The sequence below is a fragment of the Mus caroli genome, unplaced genomic scaffold (assembly GCF_978045245.1).
Source record: "Mus caroli unplaced genomic scaffold, Mus_caroli_1 scaffold_4, whole genome shotgun sequence".
In the NCBI taxonomy this organism is placed as follows: Eukaryota; Metazoa; Chordata; class Mammalia; order Rodentia; family Muridae; genus Mus; species Mus caroli.
The window spans coordinates 39100764-39128683 of record NW_028227259.1 but is presented as its reverse complement, the minus strand read 5'-3'; the positions used below and the strand labels follow the sequence as shown (position 1 = coordinate 39128683).

The window sequence follows — 27920 nt, the reverse complement described above, 5'->3', positions numbered from 1 at the left end:
ACCAGGATGCATTTGTCAACAGAAGTTGCCTGTGAGGTTCATGACCACTCTAAGGACTTGTTGGTCACCAGTGACAGCTTCTGGAACCTGTTCTCACTATCTAGAGGGCGAGCAGGGTCTGAGCAGCCTTAAACATTCTACTTGGAAGGGTGGAGCCTGTCTCTCCACAGCACCTCAGGCTCAGGCCTGAGTCTACCTGTTGCACTTCAGTAGGCTAGGAGAATTTCCTGTCTGCTGTTTTAGGTCTTGTAAGAGGTTCTGTCAAGATTTTTGTTCCACTTAGAGTTGAAGTACTTCTTACGGTTTCCTTTATTTACAGTAAGGCCTTTTTCCTGTACAACAAAAAACTTTAGATTTTTTTTTTTTTAACTCACCAACCTAAAGGCACTAGGTATGTAGTGCTTCAGTAATTCTTAAAATTTTCTGTCCTGAAGGTTTATAAACATGCTCTGTGTTTGGCTTCATCTAAACAGTTTCCTGTACTGAACACTGATGTGCAAGAAGTAACAAGAAATCAAGAAAAGCAGAGCTGGTGGGAAAAAGCTTTGTACTCTCCCCTTTTCCCCACGTCAGAGTGTGAAGGTAAGGAGACTGTGCCATTATTCTGTTCACATTTCTGGTTCACCAAGAGCAACGGGTTCTTTAGGTATGAATACAGTCCAGAAAACACCAAAAAAGTTCCTATGGCCAGCACTTTGTAAGACCCTAGGGACACCTGGGTGATTGCAAATCGGACCCTGCTCTTAAACCTAAGCACTGACTGGTAGAAGGGTTTGGAAATTCATTAGAAGCATAAATGGCATGGACCTTTGAAGAGATGTGTGTAACCATCTTGACCATAGCGAAGGGAGTCCTCAAGGCAATCTTTGTGCAAAGAAGGCCACAGGGTGTGAGGCAGGGTGAAAGAACCACGTCCTATCAGGCTTAGCTTGAAGGTGAACCAGAAAGTCTGATGAGAAGGAGCCTACATGTATGAGAACCTGGCTTCTGGCTCCAGTTTGGTGTGCATTGAGGGGTGGCTGTGGGAAAGACTTGTTTGCAGGGTGTTTAGGTCAGATGTGTGCTGGAAGACTTGTAGCAACAACAGAGACAAAATTTAAGCTGGGGAGTTAGGTGATGGGAATAGGATGGGGAGATTCTGTAGTGGTTGCACCTGCCCTGAGCCTGCAGTGTGAGCAGCAGGAGGGAGTTAGGCTCTAGAGCAGTGGTTCTCAGACTGAGTTAGGAAGTACAAGGCAATCATTTTATGGTTGGGGTCACCACAACGTGAGGAACTGTTAAAGGGTAGCAGCATTAGGAAGGCTGAGAACTCCTGAGCTAGAGAGAAGGGTGGTGAGGAAGATGTCAGGGCCATGGAGTATCCACCCAGCCTCCTGAGTGATCCTTCTAGAAGCTGGATGAGTTTCAGACAGGTGCACCTAAGAGTCCAAGTCAGAGACCCCCATAGCTGTGCCTCAGAAGCTCCTCTGCATAAAGAGTGAGGAGAGGAAGAGGTCTATCACCGTGTAGCAAAGACGCTACTTCCTTGGGGATGATTTTTAGAAGCACTGCCTCAGTTTGGTTCACTGTGTCATTCGTTAGTAGGAGCCAGTTCCAGTTGAGCTCTGCATCTTGGGTATGCAGTCTGTTGTTGGCAGGGGCCAGTGAATGGATATAATGCTTTGTATGTGTATGCGAAATGCTGCATAGGGAAGCTGGGTGGAGAAGGAATGGTAGCCAGCCTTCTGAGTGGCAGCTGTGAGTTTAATCCTTGGGAAGCTCCCTAAACAGTGACGTATGAAGTACTCTTTCTGTTACCTCACATGGAGGCTATGCAGGAGGATAACTAGCTGTTCACCCCCTCGAAAGGATAGGCATTCCTGAAGCTTCTAGTATTAGAAATGATTAGTAATCAACATGTGCTGCTCTGGACACTGGCTAACTAGAACTCTGAGCATCCCAGGGGAGAAAGACTGTCTCCTTGTTGAGTAGGCTGAGGAGACAGGGTGTGTCCTGCTGAGAACCCTGCCCTGTGTACTTCTGTGTATATGTGTCTCTGATCAAAGTGCTGCTCTGGGGATGTATAAACACACTAGCTGCCCATCCTGGATGTGTGTCTTCTCGGTGGGGTTGGAGGCAGGGCACAGAGCACAGCAGCTGGGATTGGAGGAGCAGTGCGGGGTGGGGCACAGGTAGCGTGCTGAGGAGACTGCAGAGGGCTTGGTGGTGTTCTCCAGTGCTTACACTCTGGCTGTGGTGTGCTTGGACGCTTAGTTGCTACTGGCATGCATTGTCCAGGCTGTGTAGAGTGAACCCTCTGGGGAGCTGCACAGACTGTGATGGGGAGCAAGGCTAGCTGGAGCCTCGTGCCTCTGTGGGTAATTGCTGGGTTTCTTTGCTCTGTTGTTGTCTGCATTTGTAAAAGGAAGCCATCCCTATTGGGATGATAGGAATAAAGATGCCTCTTCAGCAGGCAAGGTTCCTGTAACTGTAACCCACATACAGTGATTGCTCAACAAACTATAGCTGTCACTGGGAGCATTAATAAGCCCATGGGATGAGCTCAGTATGATTCTTAGCCAAACCCCAGAGTGGAGGTGTGAAGATGAACATAGCATTTCTCAACCAGAAAAGAGCCACCTTCCCTTGCACAGTCTCTCTTCTGGCCCTGCTGTGTGTATGGAGTGAATGGGATGAAATGAGGCCACTCGAGCTCAGTGGCTTCCCAGCCGCCCAAAACCCATGTTCCAGGTTGGTGGTTATAGAAAATGTTGCTGTACCTGTCCACTTCTCACATAGCACCTCCTTGAAGAGGATGATGTTGCTTCTGTTTTAAAGAGGATGGATATGTGGCTTGGAGAGTCATGTCACAAGTAAGAAGCAGAACCTGGCATCTATTATGGCTTTTGTCACTCCAAGCCAGGGTTATTCAAGTAATGCCCAGGACTGATAGGTTATGAAGAATATCCACATGGCAAGCAAAGTCTGCACTTGGTGCCCAAGAGTATAGCACTCACTAAGGCTGGCCTTGTCTTCTGTGACTCGGGCACATGGGAGCCAGAGCATCCATTGACACCTGTGGTATAACTCTATCGAGCAGGGATGCTAAAGGATCAGCATTTCTGAGCTCTGTCAGAGCCAGGTCTGAACTAGCTTGGTTGGAGTCTCCATCCTTCTCTCTGACTCCATCACAGCTATCTTCTTCTTGGGTCAGTGGACAAGAGGCTAGGCTAAACCAAGACTAGGTTCAGCACAGGGGCTGTGCTCAGGAGTCACCTGGAAACTTCTCAGAAAGACTGATGGTCAATCTCCTGAGGCATAGGCTTCATAGTTCCTTAGGTGGCTAAATATCATAGTGCATAGATAAAACACAGTTGAAGCTGCTGCTGGATTGGATTCCTCCAACTCCAGTCCACATTGCCTTCTCATTCTGTGAGCCTTGGCTAACTGGACCATGAGCCTCCATGTGCACAGGTGTTAACAGGCTCGTGGGCATGCTGTTGAGTTATAACAGGCCAGCTGGTGACCTGCTTTGCTTTCTCATTGGGCTGCCTGTCTGGAACCTCTGCTGTTCCATGAGCATATCTGTGGTGCATTGACCGTCTCCCTCCACTTGACACTCATTCTTGAGAGCATGGGTCTCATGGTCTTTTCCCCTGTGTCCCAGGACCATTACATCATAGATCTGTGTATATATTTGTTGAATTGTTGAGATAATGTTTTACAGTAGAGTATGCTTATGCTGGCCTGGTTTTTATTATTCATTACATACTTGTAGCTGAAGTTTTCAGCTAATGTCATGTTTTCTCATACACTTCAGACTGGCTGTGCTTTCAATGACAACCTAAACCTCCAGAGGGTGGGGAGGCCTAGCTTTTCAGTGAGGTGAAACAAGGGTGTGTGTTTCAACTGTCTTAATTGAATTTCCCCCTTTCCCTCTTTTCCCTTCTCCATTCAAAATGATTAAGAATGTTATACAAATGCCAAGGGAGAGAATGGTATAGAAGAATGTCCAGATGCTAAAGAGACACCCAGTCGTGAAGAGCGTCTGTTAGATTTTAATAGGGTAAGTGGACTGTCCTCCTCCCTTCCATTCTAGTCACACACTTGAGGGTCCTGTGACCCACCCCTGGCCCATGTTCCCAGATCCTGAGTGTTGCCTTTCTCCTCTTGGCCCTTTTTTTGGATCTGCCTAACCCTAACCAGAAGCCCCAACCATTTGCCAGACCTTCATGAACAGCCCCTAACGTCCCCACTGACACTACACTGCTGGCACAGGGGGTCTTAAATGCTGTACTAAGCTGTTGTTTCTTGTTCAATCCTGGGCAGCATTTTCCTTCCAGTATACTTTTCCAACCTTTGTGGGACAGACCCTGCCCTTTCTGTGCTCTTGTGTACTCTCTGGGTGGAGTCCCACCATCCCAGACACTTCTGTCTCCCCAACATGCCTGTGAGTACCATGAAGGCATTCAAGACCTTGACCTACTTTTAGCTCAGACTCAAGCCTTCCACTGTTAGGCAAGTTAAGACCAGTGAATTGAAGGAAACCTGTTTTCTTCTCAGAGTTATCAATGTTAGCTCAAGCTCTGTAAGAATTTTCCAGAGCACCATATAGTGCTAATCCCACTGACTTACCAGTTTGTGTTAACATGTCAAGCCCACATGTGAGGCCTCCCCATAGCCTTCCTCCCTCAGGGTGTCTCTTTACCTGTCTCTTCCTCTCACCTCTGCCCACAGTGTCTGCCGGCCTGTTAATGTATCTCACCTCCACTTTCCATCCATTTCTTTATTCCACACCATCTTTTCCACTGCTACTCCTCAACAGCAGCCACAGCTTTTCTTGTCCTTGCGTCTGCTTGTCCTTGACAATTAGTGCCATTCTGCAAGACAGTGACCTAAAAACACCCCTGTGCACACTCATTCTTGGCACACTCATCCATTTTCAGAGTACAAAATGGAGGTATGTGGAGATGGAGCATAGGGCTGCTTACCCCAACAGTCTGGCTGTGGGATCCGTGCTCCCATGCTGTGCACTTGGAAGATTCTCTCCATGCCCGGAAGCCTTGTGTGCTTTGCTCTCACATAGCTTTTCTGTGTATCCACCTTGAGCTCAGAAACAGGGATTGTGATGGGGTGATGCTAATGGTGGATATTGTGATGCACTGGGAAATAGTGTTAGTTACTGTAACTGATGAAAGGGCTACTATTGCCGTCGAGTATTTTGGGGCTCCAGATGCCAGCCTTCCTATAAACACAAGAAGATGCTCTATACCACACTTGGTGATCCCGGCACTGCTGTGCAGAGCACCAGCCTTTGCTCAGGAGTGCCACCTTCTGGAGCACTCTGCCCCTGTTCAGAGTGCCCCTTAACCAGTATCCTCATGTCTACAGTATGAACCTCTGTCCTTTGGTTTGTTTGTCTGCTGGAACTGTGAGCCCCTGTGTATTACCATGTCTGTTTACTTATGGGAGCCTGGGCAAAGCTTCATGGGCTACCCTGAACCAGGTACTCAAAGACTTGCTGAGAGTTAAGGAGTCCCGTTGTCCTACCCTAATGTGGCACATAGATTCTTGTGGCTAGATGTGCAGAATTAGGATTGGACCCTTCAAGAGCAAAGAAGAGGTTCCTCTGAAACAGTGCGACTTCACGTTTTTATAGATTTCTATAGGAGATATCAGTGATTGCTACTTCATCTCTGTCTATGAATAGGATCAGCCTTTGGGGGGGATTGTCTGATTTTTGGTGTATTGAAAATTGTTTCTTGAATTGTAGGTGTCTTCTGTTTATGAAGCAAGATGCACAGGAGAGAGAGGTTCTGAGACAAAACCAAATGGCCTCCACAGGAAGATGTGTTCCAGTGCCAGCTCTGACACGGGCGACACAGGCTCCGAAGCCGGCGGAGAGTGGGTGGGCCCCAGCAGAGAGGAGCTCTTCTCCCGAACACATCTCTGACCCTGCAGAGTAGTGCCAGTCATTGAAAATGGCTGTGATGGGCAATTGCCTTGTGTGAGGCCTGTTAGTCTAAAGCAGCAACTTAGGTTTCTTCTTCAATTAACTGATCCACATCAGTGATTACCTTTCTCTTCTTGCTTATTTTAGCGTTGAGGACGGCTGTCCTGTTGAAGATTTGTTTCCAAGCTGTTAAGTTCTTGCTCTCTGAAGTAGACTAGACTGTGCTGTCCATGAGGAATGGGTGTGCATGTGCTTGTCCTAGTGCGTCCCGCTTCTGCATCGCAGCTGCAGGCCTCCCTCTGGCGGCTGTGTCGCCATCACCTTGTCAGCACCGTGGCGACAACCGCCACCGTCCAGAGACTCTAGCTCTGTTCTCTGAGCCAGGAGATCAGTCCTCCCCTGCAGTGGGTCAGGGCCTTGCTGAAGGAGGAGGGAAGCATGGTGACTCATCTGCAGGCTCATTCAGAAGATCTCATGGACATTGCTGTAGGAACACAAGGGTGTGCTTTAGAGACTTACAGGATACTGTGCTTTCTCTTAGGATTCCCCTAAAGTACCATGGAAGTTACTGTGGCTTGTGACTTTCTTGCTAACTGAAGAAGCCAAGGATTTGAGGCCCGGGTTAGGATGGGTGAGTTCTGCTACTGCAGTATGTCCATAGCAGGCACAGTGGAGTTCTCTGAGCTGCCTCTCCAGTGCATAGTTGAGGACCTTACTTGTAAATTGTTATCTGGTGACTACATTGAACTTAAGTCTCCAAGTGAACTTCAAAACATTGGACATGCAGTGAGGCCACCTCTTACCCCCAAAGAAATCTTTGGCTGCTGCAGCTAGCTGCTCTCGTGGCTGTGATGTAGTGTAGCTTGTATCTCATTTTGTGTTTGAGAGAATGCTCTGGGCAAGTTCTGCTTGTGGGCTGGGGTTGGTAGAGGAACTTCCCACACACTTCCCTGTGTGATTGCTGTTCTGATTATCGCCTTGTGGGACTTGGTGCAGCAGGCAGGCAGCAGGCCTCACACAGTTGCATCTAAGCGTGCTGATCACCTCGGATCTCTCTCGCAGCACTGCCACAGGTGCTACTAGGGCCAATTGTGTAAAACCTAAACATCCAAAATTATTTTTCTCTTTTAACCAACTTGTTGTTTTTAAAAACACCTTGTCTGTGACATGAGTTCAGCATGTCCAGTACATCAGGAGTGGCGGAGAGGTCTTAAGTAGTTGAATTGACCTCACCAGTAAGTGGGACAGCACTGGACATGTGTGTGGCTTCTTAGCTGGGAGTGGAGCTGCCCCTCAGGCCTTGCTGGGAGTACTTGAGTTTGTTGCCTGTTTCTCAGGAACACAGGAGACACCGTGGAGCCTGTGCAGGCACTGTCGTTCTGGCTTGCTGGCTCTTGCCATCTTAGGGTTTGTTTCATACAGCACATCCTCTGACACTGACAGTGGTGTGTGTGCGTGTGTGCATGTAGAAGGGTTCATGTTGCTCTTATTTATTTACAGGTATCAGATACATTTTATGTATTTTTTTCTTCTGGAGCTTCCTAAAATCTGATTAACATCTGCACTGAAATATAACCTATCATCAAAGGCAAAAAGGATTCGAAGTTGTAAATTCCTAAAATCAATGCCATCAAGATTACCCTAGAAATTGTTGCTATGACCAAATGGATTTCATACTCAGCCATGAGCTTGGGTGACCTGGACAGCCAATGTTTATCAGGAAAAGGCTCCAGGTGGCAAAGAAGCCTACCTCCTCAGCTGTGGGTGTGGGGAGAGGCCCCCCACAGGGGATACGGTGGGTCATCAAAGGCAAAGGGATAACTAGAGTCTGTATTTGGTTTCTTTTTGTAGTAAGTGGCTAAAGCTCAGAAGCTTTGGCACAGAATTAAAGTGTGGTTTTAGTTTCATGAATGGATGATCACAAAAAAAGCATTAAAAAAAAAGTTGGCAAACGCTGAAGCGCACTGTGGTATGAAGCGCGTTGCACATCCGTAGCACTGAAGTATCAGCTCCATTCCTGGGCTGATTTTCCCCCCGTGGTTGTATTGTTCTGATTTCACGTACACCAGAGTAACTGATTTTTTTTTTTTGTTTTGTTTTGTTTTCTTGTGGAGTTAACACCAAATAAAAATTTCAAAAATGTTTGTTGTTTTTATTTATCATAGCAATCTTTTAAAGTGAATAAGCAGTTTCTTCTGAACTGAGAAGAACAAGAGAGAGCCCGATCCTCTCCTGAGGACAGTTAGCCTCCCAGAGCTGGGAAAGCAAGTAGGCAGGGCCATATCCCCAACAGGTCCTGTCCCTCCCTGATAGACAAGTCTTCTTCATTGTGTTTTATTCTGGGAGGGGAAAAAGTCTCCATGTTAATGTGAATAGAGTCCATTGTACACAGAAGTCAGCAGGATGGCTCAATGGGAAAGGTGCTCACTGAATGGAGCTTGATCCCCAAGATCCACGGAAAGATGGAGACAGAATGACCTACAAAGTTAGCCTCTGACTTCTGAATGCCTGCCTGCCATGTACTGTACTCACACACTTACGCATGTACACAGTAACACATAAACACAATGTGTATACACAACAACAATAAACAACCAGTCAGTGTTTGAACAAGAGTAAAGGAAAACTTTGTAGGTCCCTGTAGGTATCCTTTAGATACCTGTCTCTAGGTCTGGGTGCCCACAGGGGCACAGCCATGCTACAGACTTCCTAGGCTGCCCTGCAGTCAGAACTGAGGCTTGAAAGTCTGTTACCCAGCAAAGATTGAGCAGGGGCCTCATTGACAGATAGAACATTCCTTTTTGTCTCTTTGATCTCCTGTAACTGATACTGAACTTCCTAGCTCAGTGCGGGACTAAGGACATGACATTCTTCCTGGGTACCAGCAGGCACATCCCATGAGGTGGCTAAGCCCCTTTCCCTGTTGACTTGCCCTGAGCCCAGATGTGCCCACAGGTTGTATTGACTGCCCCCTCTGCTTTCTATGTGGTTTCTTTACAGACTGTCAGCTCAGGTGCTTTACAGATGCTCTGCCTACAAGAGCAGGGACAGTGCTAAGTAGCAGTTAACCAGCCTTCACCTGTTCCTGTCCTTGGGAGTATGACCATCCCAGCATCCAGAAAAACCTCCACCTCTGTTGTCTAAGCAGCCGGCCACTTCTGTAGCCACCAGTGCTCTGACACTGAGCATCATATGGTGGGTTCTAGACATATGGTAAGTGGCCAACTACAGTTCCGGAACTGCAACCTGCTAACCCCCCAGGAGCCTAGGAACAGAGAGCATGGCCCAGACCTTGAAAGCTGCTCATTGAGTGCTTGCTTGTTGAAAGCACCAAGACCAGGAAGCCCTGCTGGCCCAGCACTGCCTTGCACTGTAGGCTCTTGAGTATTTTCAGAATAGTCACCTCACATGGTCAGGCTGGCAGTCACTGACTGCTCCAGTGACACTGATGGTACCAGCTGGTTCTGGGGCTCAGGGTTCTAGGTGTAAATGGTCCACATGGCCAAGAGGATTGAGAGATGGTGTGGCTACCAGGTGCTTGTTCAAGATCTTGCACCTGCCCTCTGCAGTCCCAGTGGCTTTGACATGCTAGAACTGCCTCATCCCAGTTCATGCAGTGTGAGGGGTTTGGTCAGGCCCTGTAGCAAGAATCTGGTCAGCTCAAGGCCCTAACAGGCCATACTCAGTGGCTCCTTTGGTTGTCCCTGACTTTCGAGTAGTAGTGGCTGTGCTCCAAGGCAGGGGTCAAGGACAACAGGAACCAGGTATGCAAGGAGAGCCTGGCCAAGGAGCTCAGAGCACCACGCCACCCTGGAGAGTAAATGGCACAGCCTGGTACCTGGACCATAGTTCAGGTATTACTTGGAGACCAGGGGTGGGAAGGCCTTATATCCCTACAGGCCCTGTCACAGATGGAGATGGTGTCCCCATCTACGGTATCTTGAAGGTTAGTTGAGAAGCACCAAAGCTGCCAAGGATATTGGTCCTCAGGAGAAGCCAAAAACCAGGAGCCCATATCATAGGGGTGCGCTGTCCATTCGTCACCTTTGTTGCCACCTGGTGTGGCATGGTGGAAAGACCCTCTGCCCTACTAGCTGTTCCTCCCTCCCTGCCTTGCAGCAAAAGTTTCACCTCACCTTGGCTGAGCCTAACAGGCTCTGAAGCATTCCTAGCCCTTCCTATACATCTTACCCTAGGAGGAGTCATGTTCCTGCCCTGCACCCCCATTCCCACCAGTGCCCTACTATAACCAGTGCACAAAGCAGATCCACCTCACACCCACCAGTGCCCCCAGCAAGCTCTGAGGCTGCGAAGTCTCAAGCACAGGGCTATGCCTCACAACAGAGAATTCCAAGCTGGAAAGAATTCCACCATTGGTGCCAGGGTCCTGGGGTGTAGGTCTCCCTCAAGGGCTTCGAGAACTTTGCTGTATGCCTTGGACACAGGTTTGTCCTCCAAGAGACCTCAGGCTGGGGACACATGGGCAGTAGCCCAGGACGTCTGTTTGCTGAGAATATTCAGGAAGGGGAGTGCCAGCTGGCTTCAAGGACAAAAGTCCATCCTTCCTCTGCTGAGGACGTGGTATTGAAAGAACCTGAATCCTGCCACAATCTTAGGCTGAAAAACCAGTAGAGGGGAAGCTTTTGTAGAGTGAAGAGCTGGGTCTGGTGACTCTTATCTATGGAAGTATTCAGGTCGGGTTTCCTTGTGGTCACTGATACCAAACCATCACTAGATCATCCCACAGCAAGCTGCAGACCAATGATAACCATCAGCCCCTTGTGCACTTAGGCCCAAGGCTGCCTGATGTGAAAGGTCTGGTCACATGCACTCTCCCCAAGGGTTCCTACAGCAGGGCAGTGAGTAGGGTGCCAACTGCTGGGAAGGGCAGGACCAATTAGATGGGAATGGTGCAGTGGGCACCCTCTGGAGCTGATCTCAGGGACATCCCAAGAGCCGGTAAAGGCCTACTGGCAGCACTCTGCTGCCTCATCACTGTGGTTCCCCGAGGCTTGGGATTTCTCAGAATCCAGACTTTGAGTCCTGGATTTGCCTGACTTCAGTGGAGGGAGGGGGAGACAGGAAGAGGATTGGAGCGGCCTTCACAGGCCTCCAAGGTTGAGTAGGGATCTGAGCTCAGGCGGAGGAGGCAGAAAATGCCCTGGGAGTCTTCTAATCAGGGACCTAAACCACCCTAAAGTTGCACCCTTTAACACAGTTCCTCCTGTTGTGGGGACTCCCAACCATAAAATTATTTCATTGCTAGTCCATAAGTGTAATTTGGGCGGGGGGGGGGGGGAGGGGGCTGGAGAGATGGCTCAGCAGTTAAGAGCACTGACTACTCTTCTGGAGGTCCTGAGTTCAATTCCCAGCAACCACATGGTGGCTCACAGCCATCTGTAGAGCAGATGCCCTCTTCTGGTGTGTCTGAAAAAAGCTACAGTGTACTTACATATAGTACATTTTAAAAGTCCTTAAAAAAATAAGTGTAATTTTGCTGTGGTTATGATTCATAATGTAAATATCTGATTTGCAACCCCAAAGGGGTCATGACCCACAGGTTGAGAACAACTGCTGTGCACCAACCACTTCCCCAGGACCTGTGAAGGAGCAGCATGGGTGCTTTTGTATCCCTCTCATTCATGGGGATGTGAGGGGTTTTGCGGGTGGGGGTGGGGGTGAGATGAAGGGAATGTATCCCCCTTATTCAGAGCCCACAGGGCTTAGCCACTTAGTTCACTGGGCAAGCCAGGGCCTGACATTCGGCATTTTGCACCCCCACCAGCTGGTTTCCCAGCTCCTGAGGGATTGACTCTAAGGGTTTATAGGCTCTCCATACTTCCAGTTTGCTCTGTTCACTTCCTCAGTGGTTAAAAGCAGTCTCTCAACTTTCTGCCCCAGCTGTCTGTTGCCATGCCCCCCACCCTATGCCCACACCCGCCATTATGGACTCCGAGACCCTGAAACCAAACTTTTCCTTAAATTGCTTCTGGTCATGCTAATGCAGACTCTTTACAGAGAGGAGAAGGAGAGACAGACAACAGAGAGCTGAATAGCAGGAGAATGTGCTTAAACCTGCTTAAGCAACTTAGCCAAGGAAACTCTTAAAATAAAAGGTCTTGGGGCCAGAGAGATAGATGGCTCAGTGGTTAAGAGCACTTGCTGCTCTTTGGAGGACCCAAATTCACTTCCCAACTCCCACATCAGATGGTGAGACTCACAACCATCTGTAGTTCCGGCTCCAGGGGATCTGACACCTCTACCTTTCTGAGAGCAACTGCACTCACATGCACAAAACCACATGCATATGCATAATTAAAAATAATAAAAAACATTTTTAAAAATAAAATCTTGCCAGGCGTGGTGGCGCATGCCTTTAATCCCAGCACTCAGGAGGCAGAGGCAGGCGGATTTCTGAGTTCGAGGCCAGCCTGGTCTACAAAGTGAGTGCCAGGACAGCCAGGGCTACACAGAGAAACCCTGTCTCGAAAAACCAAAAAAGGGCTGGTGAGATGGCTCAGTGGGTAAGAGCACCCGACTGCTCTTCCGAAGGTCCAGAGTTCAAATCCCAGCAACCACATGGTGGCTCACAACCATCCGCAACGAGATCTGGCGCCCTCTTCTGGAGTGTCTGAAGACAGCTACAATGTACTTACATATAATAAATAAAATCTTTAAAAAAATAAATAAATAAAATAAAATCTTTAAAAATAAAAATAAAAAACAGGGTTCCAACTTACTCTCCACTACCACAAAAGATGGAAAAAAGAAGAGGAGGGGAAGAAGGAAGAGAAAGTTGAGGATGATGATGATGAAGAGGAGCAGAAAAGAGGAAAAGGACGATAAGGAGAAGGAGCAGGAGGGAGGAACAGGAGCGTGAAGAGGAGGAGGGGGGAAGAGGAGGAGGAGCAGGAGGGAGGAGAAACAGATGACTGTGGTATTAGAAGACAGAACTATCCTATGTCCTTAGTTATGTATGCTGGCAGTGTAGGAATAGTGCCAGGAAAGCTGTCCTACTTCGGGATTGTGTGGAAGAAGTGGAGATGTTTACTGTGGACTGGTAACTCTTGAGATGTGCTCCAGGATTCAGGCAAAGTGAAAATGTGTAACTACGAAAAGTGAGCAGAGCTCTGTACCATGGCATGGCATGAGCTTTCCACTCTCTAAGTGTATTTGATATTCTCCAGCATAATGTGCCCTGAGACACATCTTGAGGTGTTATAACTGAGCCTCTAGGTTTGGACCAGCAGCAGAGCTGGGTTCTGAAACATTCAGCTGGAACAGGAGGAGCTACATCCAGGTCTTGCTCGTAGCTTCTGCCCTCACAGACTGCCACCAGCTCTGCGGGGAAGAGATACTACAAAAGCACCTTCTTCCACTGAGCCTCCACAAGTCTTCAAGCTGTTGCAACAGGCCTGCCTCTAGGGCAGCCTCTCCCAAGGTCAGAACAGAGCCTATTTGCCACACCTACTCACTTCCAAGTTAGAGTGCTGTGCTTCTGGGAGGGTAATTCGGTGTCCATGGCCCTCTGAGTTTCCTGAGCCTCACTAAACTGAACCCAGGGCTCTCTTCTATTCCCTGCCTCCAGCTGCTGAGACCCATTTAGGGCCTTTGCAGGGTGTGTGTGTGTGTGTGTGTGTGTGTGCTTCCTCCTGCTGTTTAGCATCTCAGTCCTGGCGTTTATCTGCATACCCTGGGGACATGCATCCATTTCTTCACAGATAGGGGCTGAAAACGAGTTCCAGCCAGCTCTCTAGCTCCTGCAACCAGAGCAGTGGCACAGAGACAAGAGATAAAAAGCTTCCCTTAGCCGGGTATGGTGGCAGCACTTGGGAGGCAGAGGCAGGTGGATTCCTGAGTTCGAGGCCAGCCTGGTCTACAGAGTGAGTTCCAGGACAGCCAGGGCTATACAGAGAAACCCTGTCTCGAAAAAAACAAAAAGAGAAAGAAAAAAAAAAAAAAGAAAGAAAAACTCCCCTTGAAGCCCTTCCTTGCCATGCTATTCCAGAGCATTCCTCAGGGCAGGTACCCTCCTTTCTGTGCAGACACTAAACAATGCTGTACATCATATAGGTCACCCTGTCCCAGGGGAGCCCAGTGATGCTGCCTTTTCAGCTCTGAGCAGGTGGAAGCTGGTATCTGCACTGGAGAATGGGACCAACTTATGCAAATATGTAAATCCGACCTTACTCCTTCACCTCAGCGCTATACATAGGTCCTTCCATTGCTGTTCCCAGTAGCTGTGACTGTGTCACTTTAAGTAATAGACTTGACAGAGAATCTCACTGTGTGCCTGAGCTGGCCAGTCACTGCCATGGGACCATCATGCACAGCAGGGGAATCTAAGGGGGATTCAAAGACATTGAGGCCACGATGGATCTAGGAGAGTAGAAGTGAGGGGCAGATACAATTGAAACATGAACACTGGATCCATAACTGGGGAAGTTCTGTTCCAGGCTAGATGGGCCTTTGTGGGGCAGACACACCTACCTGCAAGGTGACTGTCAATCACTCTACCCTGTGCTTTCTGTGGACTGAGGCTTGCCTGCCTAACTGAGCGATATAGTTCTTCCAAGGCATTATGGGTAAGGTCACCTCCTTTACAACCTCCTGACTTGATTTCTTGAGTATTGACAAAGCAATTTTATTTTTATTGATAATTTTCCCATCTGTGTTCTTCCCTCCAAATTAGTATGCTGAGTCTTCCAACCTTGTGAGGATCAGAAGATGGGGTGGGTTAAAGGCACGGGTCGTCTGGTTGGCAGCAAACACCTTTACCCACTGAGCCATTATGTCAGCCAGTCAGAGAACCAGCTTGTGAACAAGATGACCCTTGTCTCATTCATCTTCCCTAACAGGAAGGATCCAACTATCTGTGAAGGTCCCACAAGTTGGCCCTGCACTCAGCGTGGAGCTGCCCCTCTGGCTATAAGTACAAGGTGGTGACCTCTGTGTTACAACAGCCTTTTTTTTTTTTTTTTTTTTTTTTGGTTTTTTGAGACAGGGTTTCTCTGTATAGCCCTGGCTGTCTTGGAACTCACTCTGTAGACCAGGCTGGCCTCGAACTCAGAAATCTGCCTGCCTCTGCCTCCCGAGAAAGGCGTGCGCTACCACACTCGGCTTTTTTTGTTTGTTTGTTTGTTTTTTTTTTGTTGTTGTTTTTTTGGGGGGGTCAACAGCCTTTTTAATAGAGCTGCGCTAACACCTGCCGCTGGGGGGGGGGGGGAGAAGGGGAAAGCCACGCTGATGGCTTTCAGGTGTCTCCAGGCCCTGCAGAAGAAAGCCAAGCCCTTCAGAGGAAAGCCAGGCCCCTTCAATAACCACTGCTGTGGGAAGCTTGGCTGTAGCCAATCAGCACATGCTTATGAGGAGTCTTTCAGGAAGCTGGGCCAAGGGCTGGGGGAGGGTCTTGGGAGGGAGTCTTAAGTGTTTCTCTCCTCCTGGGGTGGATGTGACAGCAGAACCTGTCTGCAGTGAGCAGCAGAGGCTAGCATTGAGCAGTAACTCAGGTACCAGCCAGGAGGTTCCAGACTGTGCCAGTCCTGGGGGCCTGTCAACCTCTTCTCTTGTTTTCCGACTCCGAGGAGGTCAGGTGAGTGGCCTTTCTCTTGCCCTCCAGCACCCAGGCCAAGTTGTGCTTGGCATCAGGTCAACCTTTTCTGGTCCCCCTTAGGGTAAGGTTAGCTTCTGTCTATTGGGTGATGTTTGGCTCTCAAGAGGGCTGGGACCCCTGGGCTTGGGGTGTCTGGAAATGAGACTTCATAGCTGAAGGAAACAATCCTCCATTATTTTATTTTCCTTTTCCTGGTGGAGACAAGAAGACACAATACAGAGAAAACTGAGTGGGGCCTAGGACAGTTAGTACAGGCTGAGGAGGATAGGAAAGGGCCATCCTGAGAGAATGCCACAGGGCTGCACTTGGTGCCCTAGATGTGGCTTTTTGGTACATATCCTCCCCCTATTTTGGAGGTTTTGTTTTGTTTTGTTGAGACAGGGTTTCTCTGTGTAGCCCTGAGTGTCCTGGAGCTCACTCTGTAGACCAGGCTGGCCGGGAACTCAGAGAGATTCACCTGCCTCTGCCTTCCAAATGCTGTGATTAAAAGCCTGCACTGCAGCCAGGCATGGTGGTGCATGCCTTTAATCCCAGCACTCAGGAGGCAGAGGCAGGCGGATTTCTGAGTTCGAGGCCAGCCTGGTCTACAAAGTGAGTTCCAGGACAGCCAGGGCTATACAGAGAAACCCTGTCTCGAAAAACCAAAAAAAAAAAAAAAAAAGCCTGCACTGCTACTGCCTGCCCCCACCCCTATTTTGGAGTTTAAAAGAGGAGGCAGATGTGGTCATTTAATGGGTATTTCTGATTGAGCCAGCTTGGTGGGGGGCACAGGGTACATTGGGCCACAGACTCCATAGGAATAACTGATTCTGCCAGGGGTAAGCCCCTCCCTCCAATCCAGGGGACTGTCACAGAGCAGCACTGGTGGGGAGATGGGCCAGACTGTGGGGAGCAGGACTGACTGATGCTGGTGTGTGTGGGTGCTTTATGGCTACAATGAACTTTGCTTATCTGGCTTTATAGGGAAGGCCACTGGAAGCCCTGGGAACATTCTGGAGGCCATAGGTTGGCTGGAATCAAAGCAGCAACTTCTTGGAGATGGGTTGTACCCTTAGTCTTTTTTGTCCCCTTGGTCTGCTTCATCCCCGTCCCCCGATACTGTTGGGGCACAAGCACAAAGAAGGCCTTCTAGACACCAGATACTGTTGGGGGGCACAAGCACAAAGAAGGTCTTCTAGACACCAGCTACTACCCTGTTCTTCACCCTTCCAGGACATGTCCTCTGGATCTCCATTTTCCATTCAAACAAGGCCAAAGTAGGGCACAGCGACGCGTGCTTATAAACAGCATTCAGGAGGCTGTAGCAGGAAGATGGCAAGTTCAAGTCCAGCCTGGGTTACATTGGAAGCTCCTGTTTAAAAACACAGAGTTTACTCCCCTTTTCTTGTCCTGCAGGTAAGCATGTAACCTTACGGGTAGGGTGGCCAGTGCTACCTAAGGTTCTGAGAGACTGGAGAGGAGAGGGGCCCAGGCCTTGCTTGTTTTCCTGTCTCTGGTGTTAAGCACAGTGCCAGGCACAGCGGCAGATGGGAGGGAGGAAAACGTGCAGGAGTCAGACCGAAAGGTCGGTTGGCTTCAGCTGGTTAAGGGCTAAGACCTGTGGATTGAAGAAGCCGAGATCTGTTTTTGACCCAAAGATGAGGGGCAGCATCTGTGGAGATAAAAGGCAAGAACCCCAAGAATATTTGCACTTTAGCCCCTATTCCCATTGGATGGACCCAGCTATGGCTGCGAATCTGGGATACTGGGAGGTAAAATAATGTGCAGTGTGTTGTAGGGGAGGCTTGAGAATGAGGTTGGAGAAAGAGGGGAGAGAGGTTGGAATGGGTAGATGGGGCAGGGAGAGGTCATGAAGGATGGCAGCAGTCACTGACCACCGCCTCTGAGTGAACTGAGACCCCCAAACTGAGACAGGAGGAGCACCCTTTCTGAAAGAGAAAGCCAAGGTTCAGAGAGTCTGAATAATTTCCCCAATGTTACACAGGACATACCAGAGCTGGGGTTCCAGCCTAGGATGTGACAGGTACCTGTTCGTGTTCAGCCACACACTGCCCAGACACTACCACAGCTTTCTAGCTCTCTGCAAGCCTCTTGATTCCAGGGTCCTGGTTGGGTAGGAAAGCTCCCCAGAGAGCCTTCATTTCCCCACGTGTGCTTCAGCGAGTATGAGGAGAAAGGAGGCTGCACAGAGCGAGCCCGCAGAGGGTCTTTGTGAGGGTATCCTTCTGGGGGGCAGGTAGGTGATTAGAGAGTCGGGGCTGATTTCATGAGGGTCGCAGCACCTGGTAACAACCTGAGCAAATCATTTAAGGGAGGAGGGAGATTGGGAAGCAGGTGGCAGGCAGAGCAGACGCAAGGGTATACCCAGGAGTCCCTCCTGAAGTAGAGCCTGGAGCGTGGGTGTGTGGGTGTGGGTGTGGATGTGGATGTAGCCTGGTGAACAAAGCCCTGGGGGTGGAACTGGCTGTGGGCTAGCAGGTGGTGGTGGTGGGAGCTGGGCCTTTGTCTCCTTCCACCTCCTCACCTCCATGGTGCCCCACATGGTGCTCCACATGAGACCAGCTTCCTGCACACATCTAAATCGGGCTTTACTCTCCCTGGTGGCAGTGGCAGGCAACTGGGTGATGCTTTTAAAAGCAAAGCTGTTCGGAAAATTCCACTTTGGTATGCTGTGACACAGAGCCCCATTCTTAGCTAGAGTCTCTCAAGCCCGCAGGCTTTCAGCATGGTCACTTCCTGGTGATCGTGAGGCTTAGCCACAAGCTATCTGCACCCCTTGCTCCCCATCCTGACCTACCCAGGCCATAAGGCAACGCTTTAAGAGGACCCGTTCCTTCTGCTGTGACTTAGTCTTTCTGTCAGTGACTTGTGACATACAAGATATAAATGACCTGGGGTTGTGAGTCAGCCCTGCCTGGATCAGGGCTCTCAGGTGGCCCGTAGGTACCACTGGGCTCCTGGACTGGCTAGAGTCTGGAGTCCCCCAACCCAGCAGGCACCCTGCTTGGATGGTTCTCATGATGGAAGTCAATGTTGTCAGGTTCTCAGGTAGACCTTTTTCCTGTGCATTGAACAGGCACAGGGCTGGGCTTGCTTACTGAAGGCTCTGGTGTGATGGACTGAGAACCTCAGCCTCATGGCCTCAGGTGGCTGGGTGAACCCAACATTGCTTCCTCGTGAAACAGCACATGCCATGTGGAAGTTTAAAAGTTACAACACATGTGCATACCCAAGACGCTCAGATATGGCTCGGCTCTTGGTCTCCTCCCCCTCGACCCCTGTTTACTCTTGGAACTGAACTCAGGCCACTGAGCTATTCCCCAACCTCTCTCTGTCTTCTTTCATCCCTAGGGACAGTGTGCATTTCATAGCCTTTGAGTATAGTCAATTTTGGTCTGTATTAAGATTTGTGCAAAGGTCTGGCCAGTCCTCTTTGTCCCTATTATATTGTTACACATGGACATTGGGAGGTGTCAAAGCATATTGACACACATTTGACAGAGTTCTTCAGGGGTTGAACCATCACCTCAAACACTTATCATTCCTTTGTATTGACGACTAAGTCCTCTAAATTAGCTGTTTAGGGACCTGGAGATATGACTCAGTGGCTAAGAGCACTGTCCCCTCTTCCAGAGATTCTGAGTTTATTTCCCAGCAACCACATTGCCAAGAGCCATCTAGAAGAGGCTAAAAACTAGCAGGTGCTATTCCTGAGATGGTTCTGCCATGGATTAAAATGGATGACAGATTTGCTTCTCTAGGCAAGGGTGAGAAGAATTTCAGTTTAGGAAAGATTCCTGCTATTAACATGATTATCTGTTATTATTAAATATAGAACACTCACTAGTTATTGACCCACCCATTTGAGCAAATTTATACAGACTTATGAAGATGTACATTCTTATAGTGTTGCTAGATAGACAAGTAGATAATGATTCTATAGAATTCCTGACTGGATTCAAATAATCTTAGGAAGAAAGTTTTTTAGACATGGTCTTGGTTGCTAGAAAGATGTAATAAAGTTAGAATCAAGAATAGAATGTGCCCACTCCTCAGAACAGTAAGTAAAGGCTGCATAGTAAGAAATACAATGAGGTTTCATAATCACACTAAGAAAAGAAATAGACTTGGGACAATTTTGTGTTCAAGGAAAAACATTTAGGTCTAAGGATAAAGCCACAGGTGTGCACTTGATAAGCCAAGGCCATAAGAAACTGTTGCTTTGAACTTTTTTTTTTTTTTTTTTGGTTTTTCGAGACAGGGTTTCTCTGTATAGCCCTGGCTGTCCTGGAACTCACTTTGTAGACCAGGCTGGCCTCGAACTCAGAAATCCGCCTGCCTCTGCCTCCTGAGTGCTGGGATCAAAGGCGTGCGCCACCACGCCCGGCTGCTTTGAACTTTTAATGAGTATATTATAATGAAACACTGCTTTGAACTTAGTATCAACATCCTTCTGTAACTCCCATTTTACATAGCAGTTTATCTCTGAGATAATTTTCTAAAGAAATTTTAGTCTAAAAAGGTATAAAAGATTAGAGAAAAGAAATAAAGTTGTTGGTTGAATGGTTTGGCTTGGGGAGCTTTGCCCCATTCAGTCATTCAGCCATCCAAATGTACATGTCTGTTTGTCTGTTTGTGTGTAGGTATATGTGAATATATGTAAGCATGCATGACTACTTGTGGAGTTAATTGTGACAGACGGTCGGGCCCAGCCAAAGTGGATATATGAATATTTGAATGTATATGTGTCTGTGCATATTTGACTGTATAAAGCATCTTAATGCTCTTCCTCTCCTTCCTCTCTGGTTCACAAAGAGTTAACCAGCTTAGCCAGAGAGGCTTCTGGCTGACTCATCAGAGAAAAGAGCACTGAGGATAAATCCTTTTCCTTAATTCCCTGCTGCTAAACGGCATGTGTTAGCCACCAGATATTAGCACTTATTAAAGCACAAGTAACAAGGAGTTAATAAAGAGTTAAGACTTTAGTGCTCAATGAAGCACAAAACAGTAAGAGCGAGTTAAGTTCTTAGCACAGAACAGTAAGAGTTACATTTCCCTAGAGCTTATTTGAGCATAAAGAGTTAAACAAAGCACAGAGAGTTATAATGTTCAGTAAAGCACAGAGTTAAAGAGAAAAGAAACCAGCATTTGTTTAATAATAGGATATGCAAGGAAGTGTTCTTTTTAAAGATGTATTTATTTATGATATCTAAGTATACTGTAGCTGTCTTCAGACACCCCAGAAGAGAGCATCAGATTTCATTACAGATGGTTGTGAGCCACCATCTTGCTGGGATTTGAACTCAGGATCTTTGGAAGAGCAGTCAGTGCTCTTAACTGCTGAGCTGTCTCTCCAGCCTAGCAAGGAAGTTTTCAGAATCTTTTAGAAGTCATCAGCAAGCATTCAGTATAGTTAGAGAGCTAGAAGGCCAGAGACCATCAATCTTTAAAGCAAAGTCGGATGCTGTGTCTCACTTCAAGCTCATTTCAGGCCAGGGAGGCTCCTGGCACCACATGGTGGCTCATAACCATCTATACTGGGATCTGATACCTTCTTCTGACATGCAGGTATACATGCAGATAGAGCATTCATACATAAAATAAATCTTAAGAAAAAAGAAAGAAAGAAATGAAATACACAATTAAACAGGAGTGGTGATATAGTCCTGTAATCCCAGCACAGGCAGGTCAGGAGTTCACAGCCATCTTTGTCTAGGTAGCAACTTTGAGGCCAGGCTGAGCTCCATGAGACCCTGTCATTTAAAAACAAACGCTTTTTAAAAAACGAACTGTTATCAGCCATGCTGACCCTACTGTCATGTGATAGACCATTTGAGACTATGCCCCCTCATCAGCTACAACCCTAAAGATTTCCTTGATGGCTGTGTATTTCATTTCATTTAGTAAATCTCCCTGTATTATGGGGCATGTACACAGTTTATCTTTTTTGTAAATGACACCATGGTGATGTCTTGTTACCAAAGAAACTGGGTTTGCAGGTGATATTGGGTATTTCTCCTTTAAACATGCCATCAAGTGGTGGCCCATGCCTTTAATAGTGATGGCACATGACTTTAGTAGTAGTGGTGCATGCCTTTAGTCCCAGCACTTAGGAGGCAGAGGTAAGCAGATTTCTGATTTCAAGGCTAGCCTGGTCTACAGAGTGAGCTCCAGGACAGCCAGGGCTACACAGAAAAACCCTGTCTCGAAAAAATAAAAAACAAAAACCTATGTCTTCAAACTGAAGGGATTCTAAGACATAAATAAATTGCCCTTTGTGTTCTTTGATGGGGTTGGATCTCTGAATATCGATGTTTCTGATCTGTTTTAGGCCAGGAAGCTGGTAACCATACTGATTTTTAAAAATGAGGAAAAAGCTGGTAATGGTGGTGCATACTTTTAAATCCCAACACTTGGGAGGCAGACAGATCCCTGAGTCAAGGCTAGCTTGGTTACACAGTGAATTCTAGGACAGTCAGGACTAAACACACACCCTGGAAAAAAACAAAAAGGAAAATTCTAGTTGATAGGCCCTGGTGTAAGAGTTCAAGTGTAGAGAGGGGTGTGGATTGCCGTAGCTACTCTGGCTGCCAAACGCTGTTCTGTTGGCACTCTCTACCTGCCTCAGGTTGCTAATCACTAGTGCACTAGCAATTCCTGTCTTTTTTGTCTTTGTTTTTGTTTTTCTTATACAATTTTAAGAACCAACCGAGAAATCCAAATTCCAAGCATTGTGTCCTAAAAATGGGAACTGTGGTCTCCATGGTGTAGGAGGTAACACTCCAACAAGATGGGGAGGGAAAAGACTGGGTTTGGGAAGGGCTCTGAGGGCCTTCTGGCTGGAGACGATGGACAGAGACAGCAAAGCCCCGGGGTGGCATGTGAACCTACTATTACTGTAACCATGCTATGCCAGGAGCCAGTGGCATGGGAAGCAGGTTTGGGCTGGGCAGGACCTGACCTGGGGACAGTGAGCTAGATCTGCGACACCACGGGTGAGTGGCTTCACCTCCTATCCTCCTCTGTAAGGTGAGAGGCACTGAGTGAGCTTGGCAGGTTGTGGAGGTCAACCTCTTGTCACAGAGGTGAGGTGCTGGCCACTGCCAGGATGACTCAAGGTAAAGCCAAGTGTGAGTGTGACTTACGTAGCTCATGTGTTGGTAGCATTCACAGAGATTGAGAAATATGTATGTGTTCAGGAGATGAGATCCCTCTGTCTCTGGAAGGGAGGTTAGGGATTCCTAAAACAGCTATTTTGTGCCTGCTACCCTTCACCTGACTGAGGATTCTTCATCTTTCTCTCTTGACCCACTTGCTCCCCAATAACTAAGAGGGCTGCCTTCAGGTCCTAATGAGGACCCTCCTGGTTAGATAACTCTTTTCCTTATAAGAAGTCATGGCTATAAATTGCAGAGCACTGCGTCTGTCTGTCCCAGGAGCCTCCATGAAAGCAGTTGTTGTGAGTGGTGTGTCCTGGGTGTATAGCAGGTGCACAGAGATGGTTTCTATGGATACTGGACATCTTGAAGCATTCCTGCTTCTCTAAAGAGATGCTCAGCAGAGCACACGGAAGTCATCCCTGGCAAGGTCTCCTTCGTCCTACAAGGCTCCTTTGTTCATGTTGTATTGTTAGGGGTGGCTCAGACAGTTCTAGGAGGGCTCCAAGAATGGGGGAAACTGACAAAGTTGGACAATTTTTCTTCTTGTATGACCATTGCTTCAACTATTTTGACCTTGTTCAATCTTCAAATAATGTGGGGAAGGGAGAGGCTGTGTGCTTCAGAGATGGGGATGGAGACAGGGACAGAATCTGAGGAGTTAGTCAGCCAGAGTCTCTGAGGAGCTGGTATTTCTGTCCACAAGTGAGAGGTTTGCAGCCATCAAAGAAACCATGCACCAGCACCAGGGCAGTCCTTCTGGAACCCTCCAGCAGAGCCTGAAGGGGAAGAGGTGGAATAGCTCCCCCAGGGTTCTGCTGGGAGAGCTGTCAACTTGAGAGGGGTGTTTTCTCTGTATCTGGGAGCTAGAAGTGTAAGGTTCTGAGGGGGATAAGTGTTAGGTTCTAAGGGGGTAAGTGTTAGGTCCTGAGGGCGTAAGTGTTAGGTTCTGAGGGGGTAAGTGGTGGAAAGTGACCACAACCCTTAGTGTAGTTCACTCTGTTTTTGTTTCAGACGCAAGTTACAATGAGGCTTTATCTAGACCACTTCTGGGGACTGATGGCAAAAGGTAAGACATAGGTTACATCAAAGGGATGCAGGGTAAGGAGGAGTTCCCAGAGAGACACCAGGGCTCTGGCACCAGGCTACTGAGGGTGAGGCAGGGTCAGAGGGTGCCAGCTGCAAACCTTCCCACCACAGAGAGTTGTTGATTCCAGAGACAGGACAATGGTCCCTTGTCATCTCAAGGTTTGGTGTTTGTTTGTTTGTTTTTTCTAATATTTAAAAAAAAGTTTTTATTTCTTTAATGTATGAGTGCTCTACTGCATATGCATCCACAGGCCAGAAGAGGGCATCATATCCCCTTGTAGATGGTTGTGAGCCACCATGTGGTTGCTGGGAATTGAACTCCGGGTCTCTGGACGAAAGGACAGTGCTTCTAACTGCTGAGCCATCTCTTGCCCTTTGAGGGCAGGTTTTTTAAACTGATACTCGAGCATTATGGCTGGAAGGTGAGGAGTTGTGAGGACTCCTGTGCGTATCCAATACGAACGAATCCATTGTGCTGAAGTTTGAAATGAGACTGAAGCCAGTTCCTGCTTCCCAGTCAGTGTTTAAATCCAGCTGTGAGGGCACCAATGGGTGTGATGGAAACCTGGCATTGTTTTCACTTCAAACTGCCAGGAACTTAAGCACCTTTGAAATTTCTATTATGTAGCAAATCCTGAGGGATGCCCTGCAAGTCTCTCAGCTCTCTGCAAGCCGACAAAGGACTGCCCAGTCCATTTAAGCCTCTACCCTCCTGCCATCGTAAGTTGGTGCTAAGAGTAATTACAGTCATGATCCAGGGAGGGAAGTTGAAGCCAGTGTCTATCAAGTAGTTTGTAGGCTCCTAGAATGGCTAGTCTGGAGTTCAGCCCAGCAGGCACCCTGCTTGGATGGGTCTCACGACGAAAGTCAATGCTGTCAGGCTCTCAGGTAGACCTTTTTCCTGTGCATTGAACAGGCACAGGGCTGGGCTTGCTTAGCTGAAGGCTCTGGTGTGATGGACTGAGAACCTCAGCCTCATGGCCTCAGGTGGCTGGGTGAACCCAACATTGCTTCCTCGTGAAACAGCACATGCCATGTGGAAGTTTAAAAGTTACAACACATGTGCATACCCAAGACGCTCAGATATGGCTCGGCTCTTGGTCTCCTCCCCCTCGACCCTTGTTTACTCTTGGAACTGAACTCAGGCCACTGAGCTATTCCCCAACCTCTCTCTGTTTTCTTTCATCCCTAGGGATGGTGTGCATTTATTAGCTTTTGATATAGTCTTGGTCTTGTAAGCCCTTCCTCTGGACTGTGTTCAGATTTGTGAAAATATTTTAAAATATTTGAGAGAGTTGTACAGAGGCTGAACCATCACCTAATGTTTTGAAATGAATGCACAATTGAAACAAAAGTGGTGGTGCATTCCTATAATCCCAGCACTGGGGAGGTAGACTCGGGAGGATCAGGACTTCAAACTCATCGTTTTCTAGGTTGCAACTTTGAGGCTAGCACAAACTGAGAACTGTAACCAAGACAAATGGATTTCCTCCTGCATGCTTCCAGGTACCTGCCAGGGCAGGGAAATTCCTCTTCCTGTAGGACTGTGATGGTTCCTGGCTGAAATGCAGTCAGGTTTTAAAGGGGCTTGTTTGTGTTTGTAAAATTTCGGGGTCTGACAACTCCTAGAATAAACCCAAATCATCCCAAGTACCCTTTGTATGGATCCAACAAACACTCTGTCTCTGCTTTTTGAGGCTTAGGAAACAACGAGTGCAGGTGAGTTCAGGAAGGGAAACGCAGCTCAATGACCTTGCCTGGTAGAAGACATCCTCCATAGACGTCTGGCTTAACTCTTCTCAGCTCTAGCTGACTTCTACCTCCTGAATTATACTTTTTCATAGATAATGTCTCTGTAATTTTTGCTACTTAAAAAGGTAAAATGTGCATAAAGCCAGGTGTGGTGGCACACACCTTTAATACATAGGTGGATCTCTGTGTCTCAGGCTAGAGAAAGATGCTGTCTAGTGAGGCCTCATCTATTTCCTAAGCGAGTCCATCACACAACTTTCAAAACACACTGATGATGAACCCTGTCTTATCACCTCCTGAGGTCCAACCTGCTGGGCGTTGTATACTGAAATATTAAAGTGAAGACAAAAGTTGGCGAACTACAGCGCTAGGCACTAAGCGCAATGAATCAGTGATCCGAAAAGCCCGTTTGACAGGTGACAGGCTAAGGCTATACCGGGAGGGCATTCCAAGGTCAAAGATCTGTAACCTGAGCTCAGGTATACCCCTACATACTCCCGTGGGCTGTTAAGACTCCCCCAGCTGCTGGACAGGGGCGTCCCATCGATGCGCTCCGCTGCTCGGCTCCCCACGCCTGGACCAGCCCCATGCGCTGCTTCCCCCCTCCCTCCCACTTCCCACTTCCAAGATGGTCGCGGGCGGAGCCGACCAGGTAAGGGGCCCCCGCCGGGCGTCTGCAATGCCAGTGTGGACACTGTGACTCTCTCGGAGCTTTCCTCGCAGCCCTTCTTGGGCCTGAGGACAGAAAAGGGCCAGGGACACAACTCCCGAAACCCAGGACAGATACTTGGCAGGCCGGAGGAGCAGCGGCAATAAATAGCAGGCTCCTAAGCTCTACGGAGCTGCGGCGGGGGGCGAGAGCCCTGGCGGAAGAGCAGTGGAAGCCTGGCGGGGGCGTGGCTAGGGAGCGTGAGGGCGGCGATAAGGGAGCGCGGGGCGGGGTAACGCTCCTGTCCCCCCGGAGTGTGGCTAAGGACGAGCGTGGGGTGTGGCTAGTGAGCTCTCGGGGGCGTGGCTATGGAGCGCGGGGCGTGGCGGTACGCCTGAGGCCCTGGGAGCGAGCGATTTGAGTTGGGTGTTGGGCTGAAGAGGCTCAGCGGAAGGGAAAGAGCAGTGGCCTTGTGGGGGCGTGGCTGCGTGGCGTGGGCGTGGCGGGGGTGGGGTCTGGCGCTGGCTGCTTTTAGCCGCGGGCGGCCGGCAAGCACCTGCCGAGGCCGGGCGTCTGCGGAGTCTACGCTCCTAGCCCAGCGAGTTGCGGGCCCCACGGGGCCTGGGCTGCGGGCCACGGGCCGGGGAGATGGCGTTGGAGCTGCGGTAGCTCGGGTACTGAGGGGGCTCTGCAGGGTCAAGCTGAGAGGTTGCGGATGGCTGACCGCTGCCACCTGCTGCTGCGTCGGCCAGGCAGGGCGGTCTGAGAGGGCGGCTGGGAGGGCTGGTGTCCGGCTGACACGCGACTGCCCTCGGTCAGCGCTTGTCGCGACGTGCGCCTTTTCCAGAACTTGGTGAAAAGTTTTCTCCTCAGATGTGGTGCTGCGAGCTGTAGAGGTGTCTGCTCTGTGCGCCCTGAGCCAGCGTCCTCAGACCCCTGTCCTGTCAGATCTCTGCCTTTACTCCTTTTCAGACAGACCCTGTGGTATTCAGATCTCTGTCCTCCCCAAACCCCTTTCCTGTTCAGATCCTGGTGCTCCTCAGACCCCTGGCCTCTTCAGATATGGTCCTCAGACCCCTGATGTGTCTCGGATCTCCATCCTCCTAAGACGTTTTTCCCCAAATCTTGCTAAAGTTTTCTCAGACCGGAGGCTATGACTGGCTCGTCCAACTTTCACGGGGCTGTGGGCTGCCAACCGAGTTTGCTCTGAGGGTCTGAGCCTGAATCCTCCTTAGATCTCTGACCTGTTCAGACCTCTGTCCCCTTCAGTCCTTCCTCCTCAAGCCTTTGTGGTGTGTTCAAATCTTCCTCCCCATGCCCAGTTCTTCTCAGACTGTCAAACCTCTTAAATCTCCTGACCCACTGGGTCCTCTCTGACCTTAGGCCTCCTTATCCTGGTCCTGGACTGCAGAAGGTCCTTCAGGAAAGGACCGTAGACCCCACTCTCCTCAGACTCATTTCCTGGGTTATGTCCTCCTCAGATCTTCTACTCTCTGGCTGTAGGACCCGTTTTATCTCTAGAGACCCTCACAGTACTGGGCATATTGGGAGGCTAGAGGAACAACCTGACCTCTGCCCCAAGCCCTACTCAGGATCTTGTCACCCCTTCTGGGGCTTGGCTAGATTTCCAGAGGGTGCTAGCCAGCACAGACTCCTCATGGAGCCCCAGTGAGGCTGAGAATGTCAGAGATACCTCCTGGCCAGGCCTAGTGAAACTTGAAACTGCCT

General features: G+C 48.8%; 2 protein-coding genes across 15 annotated transcripts in view; both read left to right on the top strand.

Annotated features, from left to right (window-relative positions):
* Kiaa0232 (KIAA0232 ortholog) overlaps window positions 1-8074 on the top strand; it is a 64780-nt gene extending 56706 nt beyond the window's left edge. For 7 of the 10 annotated variants that reach the window (XM_085836644.1, XM_085836643.1, XM_085836645.1 and 4 more), the window contains 3 exons: window positions 474-582; window positions 3948-4045; window positions 5753-8074. In XM_085836644.1, coding sequence (XP_085692770.1) covers window positions 474-582; window positions 3948-4045; window positions 5753-5932 — 387 coding nt within the window. In that variant the 3' untranslated portion in view covers window positions 5933-8074. Of the gene's footprint in view, window positions 1-434; window positions 583-3947; window positions 4046-5752 lie in introns of all 10 variants that reach the window. The other 3 variants (XM_085836649.1, XM_085836650.1, XM_029477043.2) reach the window with 2 other exon arrangements.
* A 9652-nt stretch (window positions 8075-17726) lies between these two features.
* Tbc1d14 (TBC1 domain family member 14) overlaps window positions 17727-27920 on the top strand; it is a 101641-nt gene continuing 91447 nt past the window's right edge. Inside the window, exons 1-2 of one of the 5 annotated variants that reach the window (XM_085836641.1) lie at window positions 17727-17781; window positions 23717-23771. In XM_085836641.1, the coding sequence (XP_085692767.1) occupies window positions 23729-23771 (43 nt within the window). In that variant the 5' untranslated portion in view covers window positions 17727-17781; window positions 23717-23728. Of the gene's footprint in view, window positions 17782-22361; window positions 22541-23716; window positions 23772-26165; window positions 26196-26723; window positions 26867-27920 lie in introns of those variants that run through there. The other 4 variants (XM_021162241.2, XM_021162242.2, XM_021162245.3 and 1 more) reach the window with 4 other exon arrangements.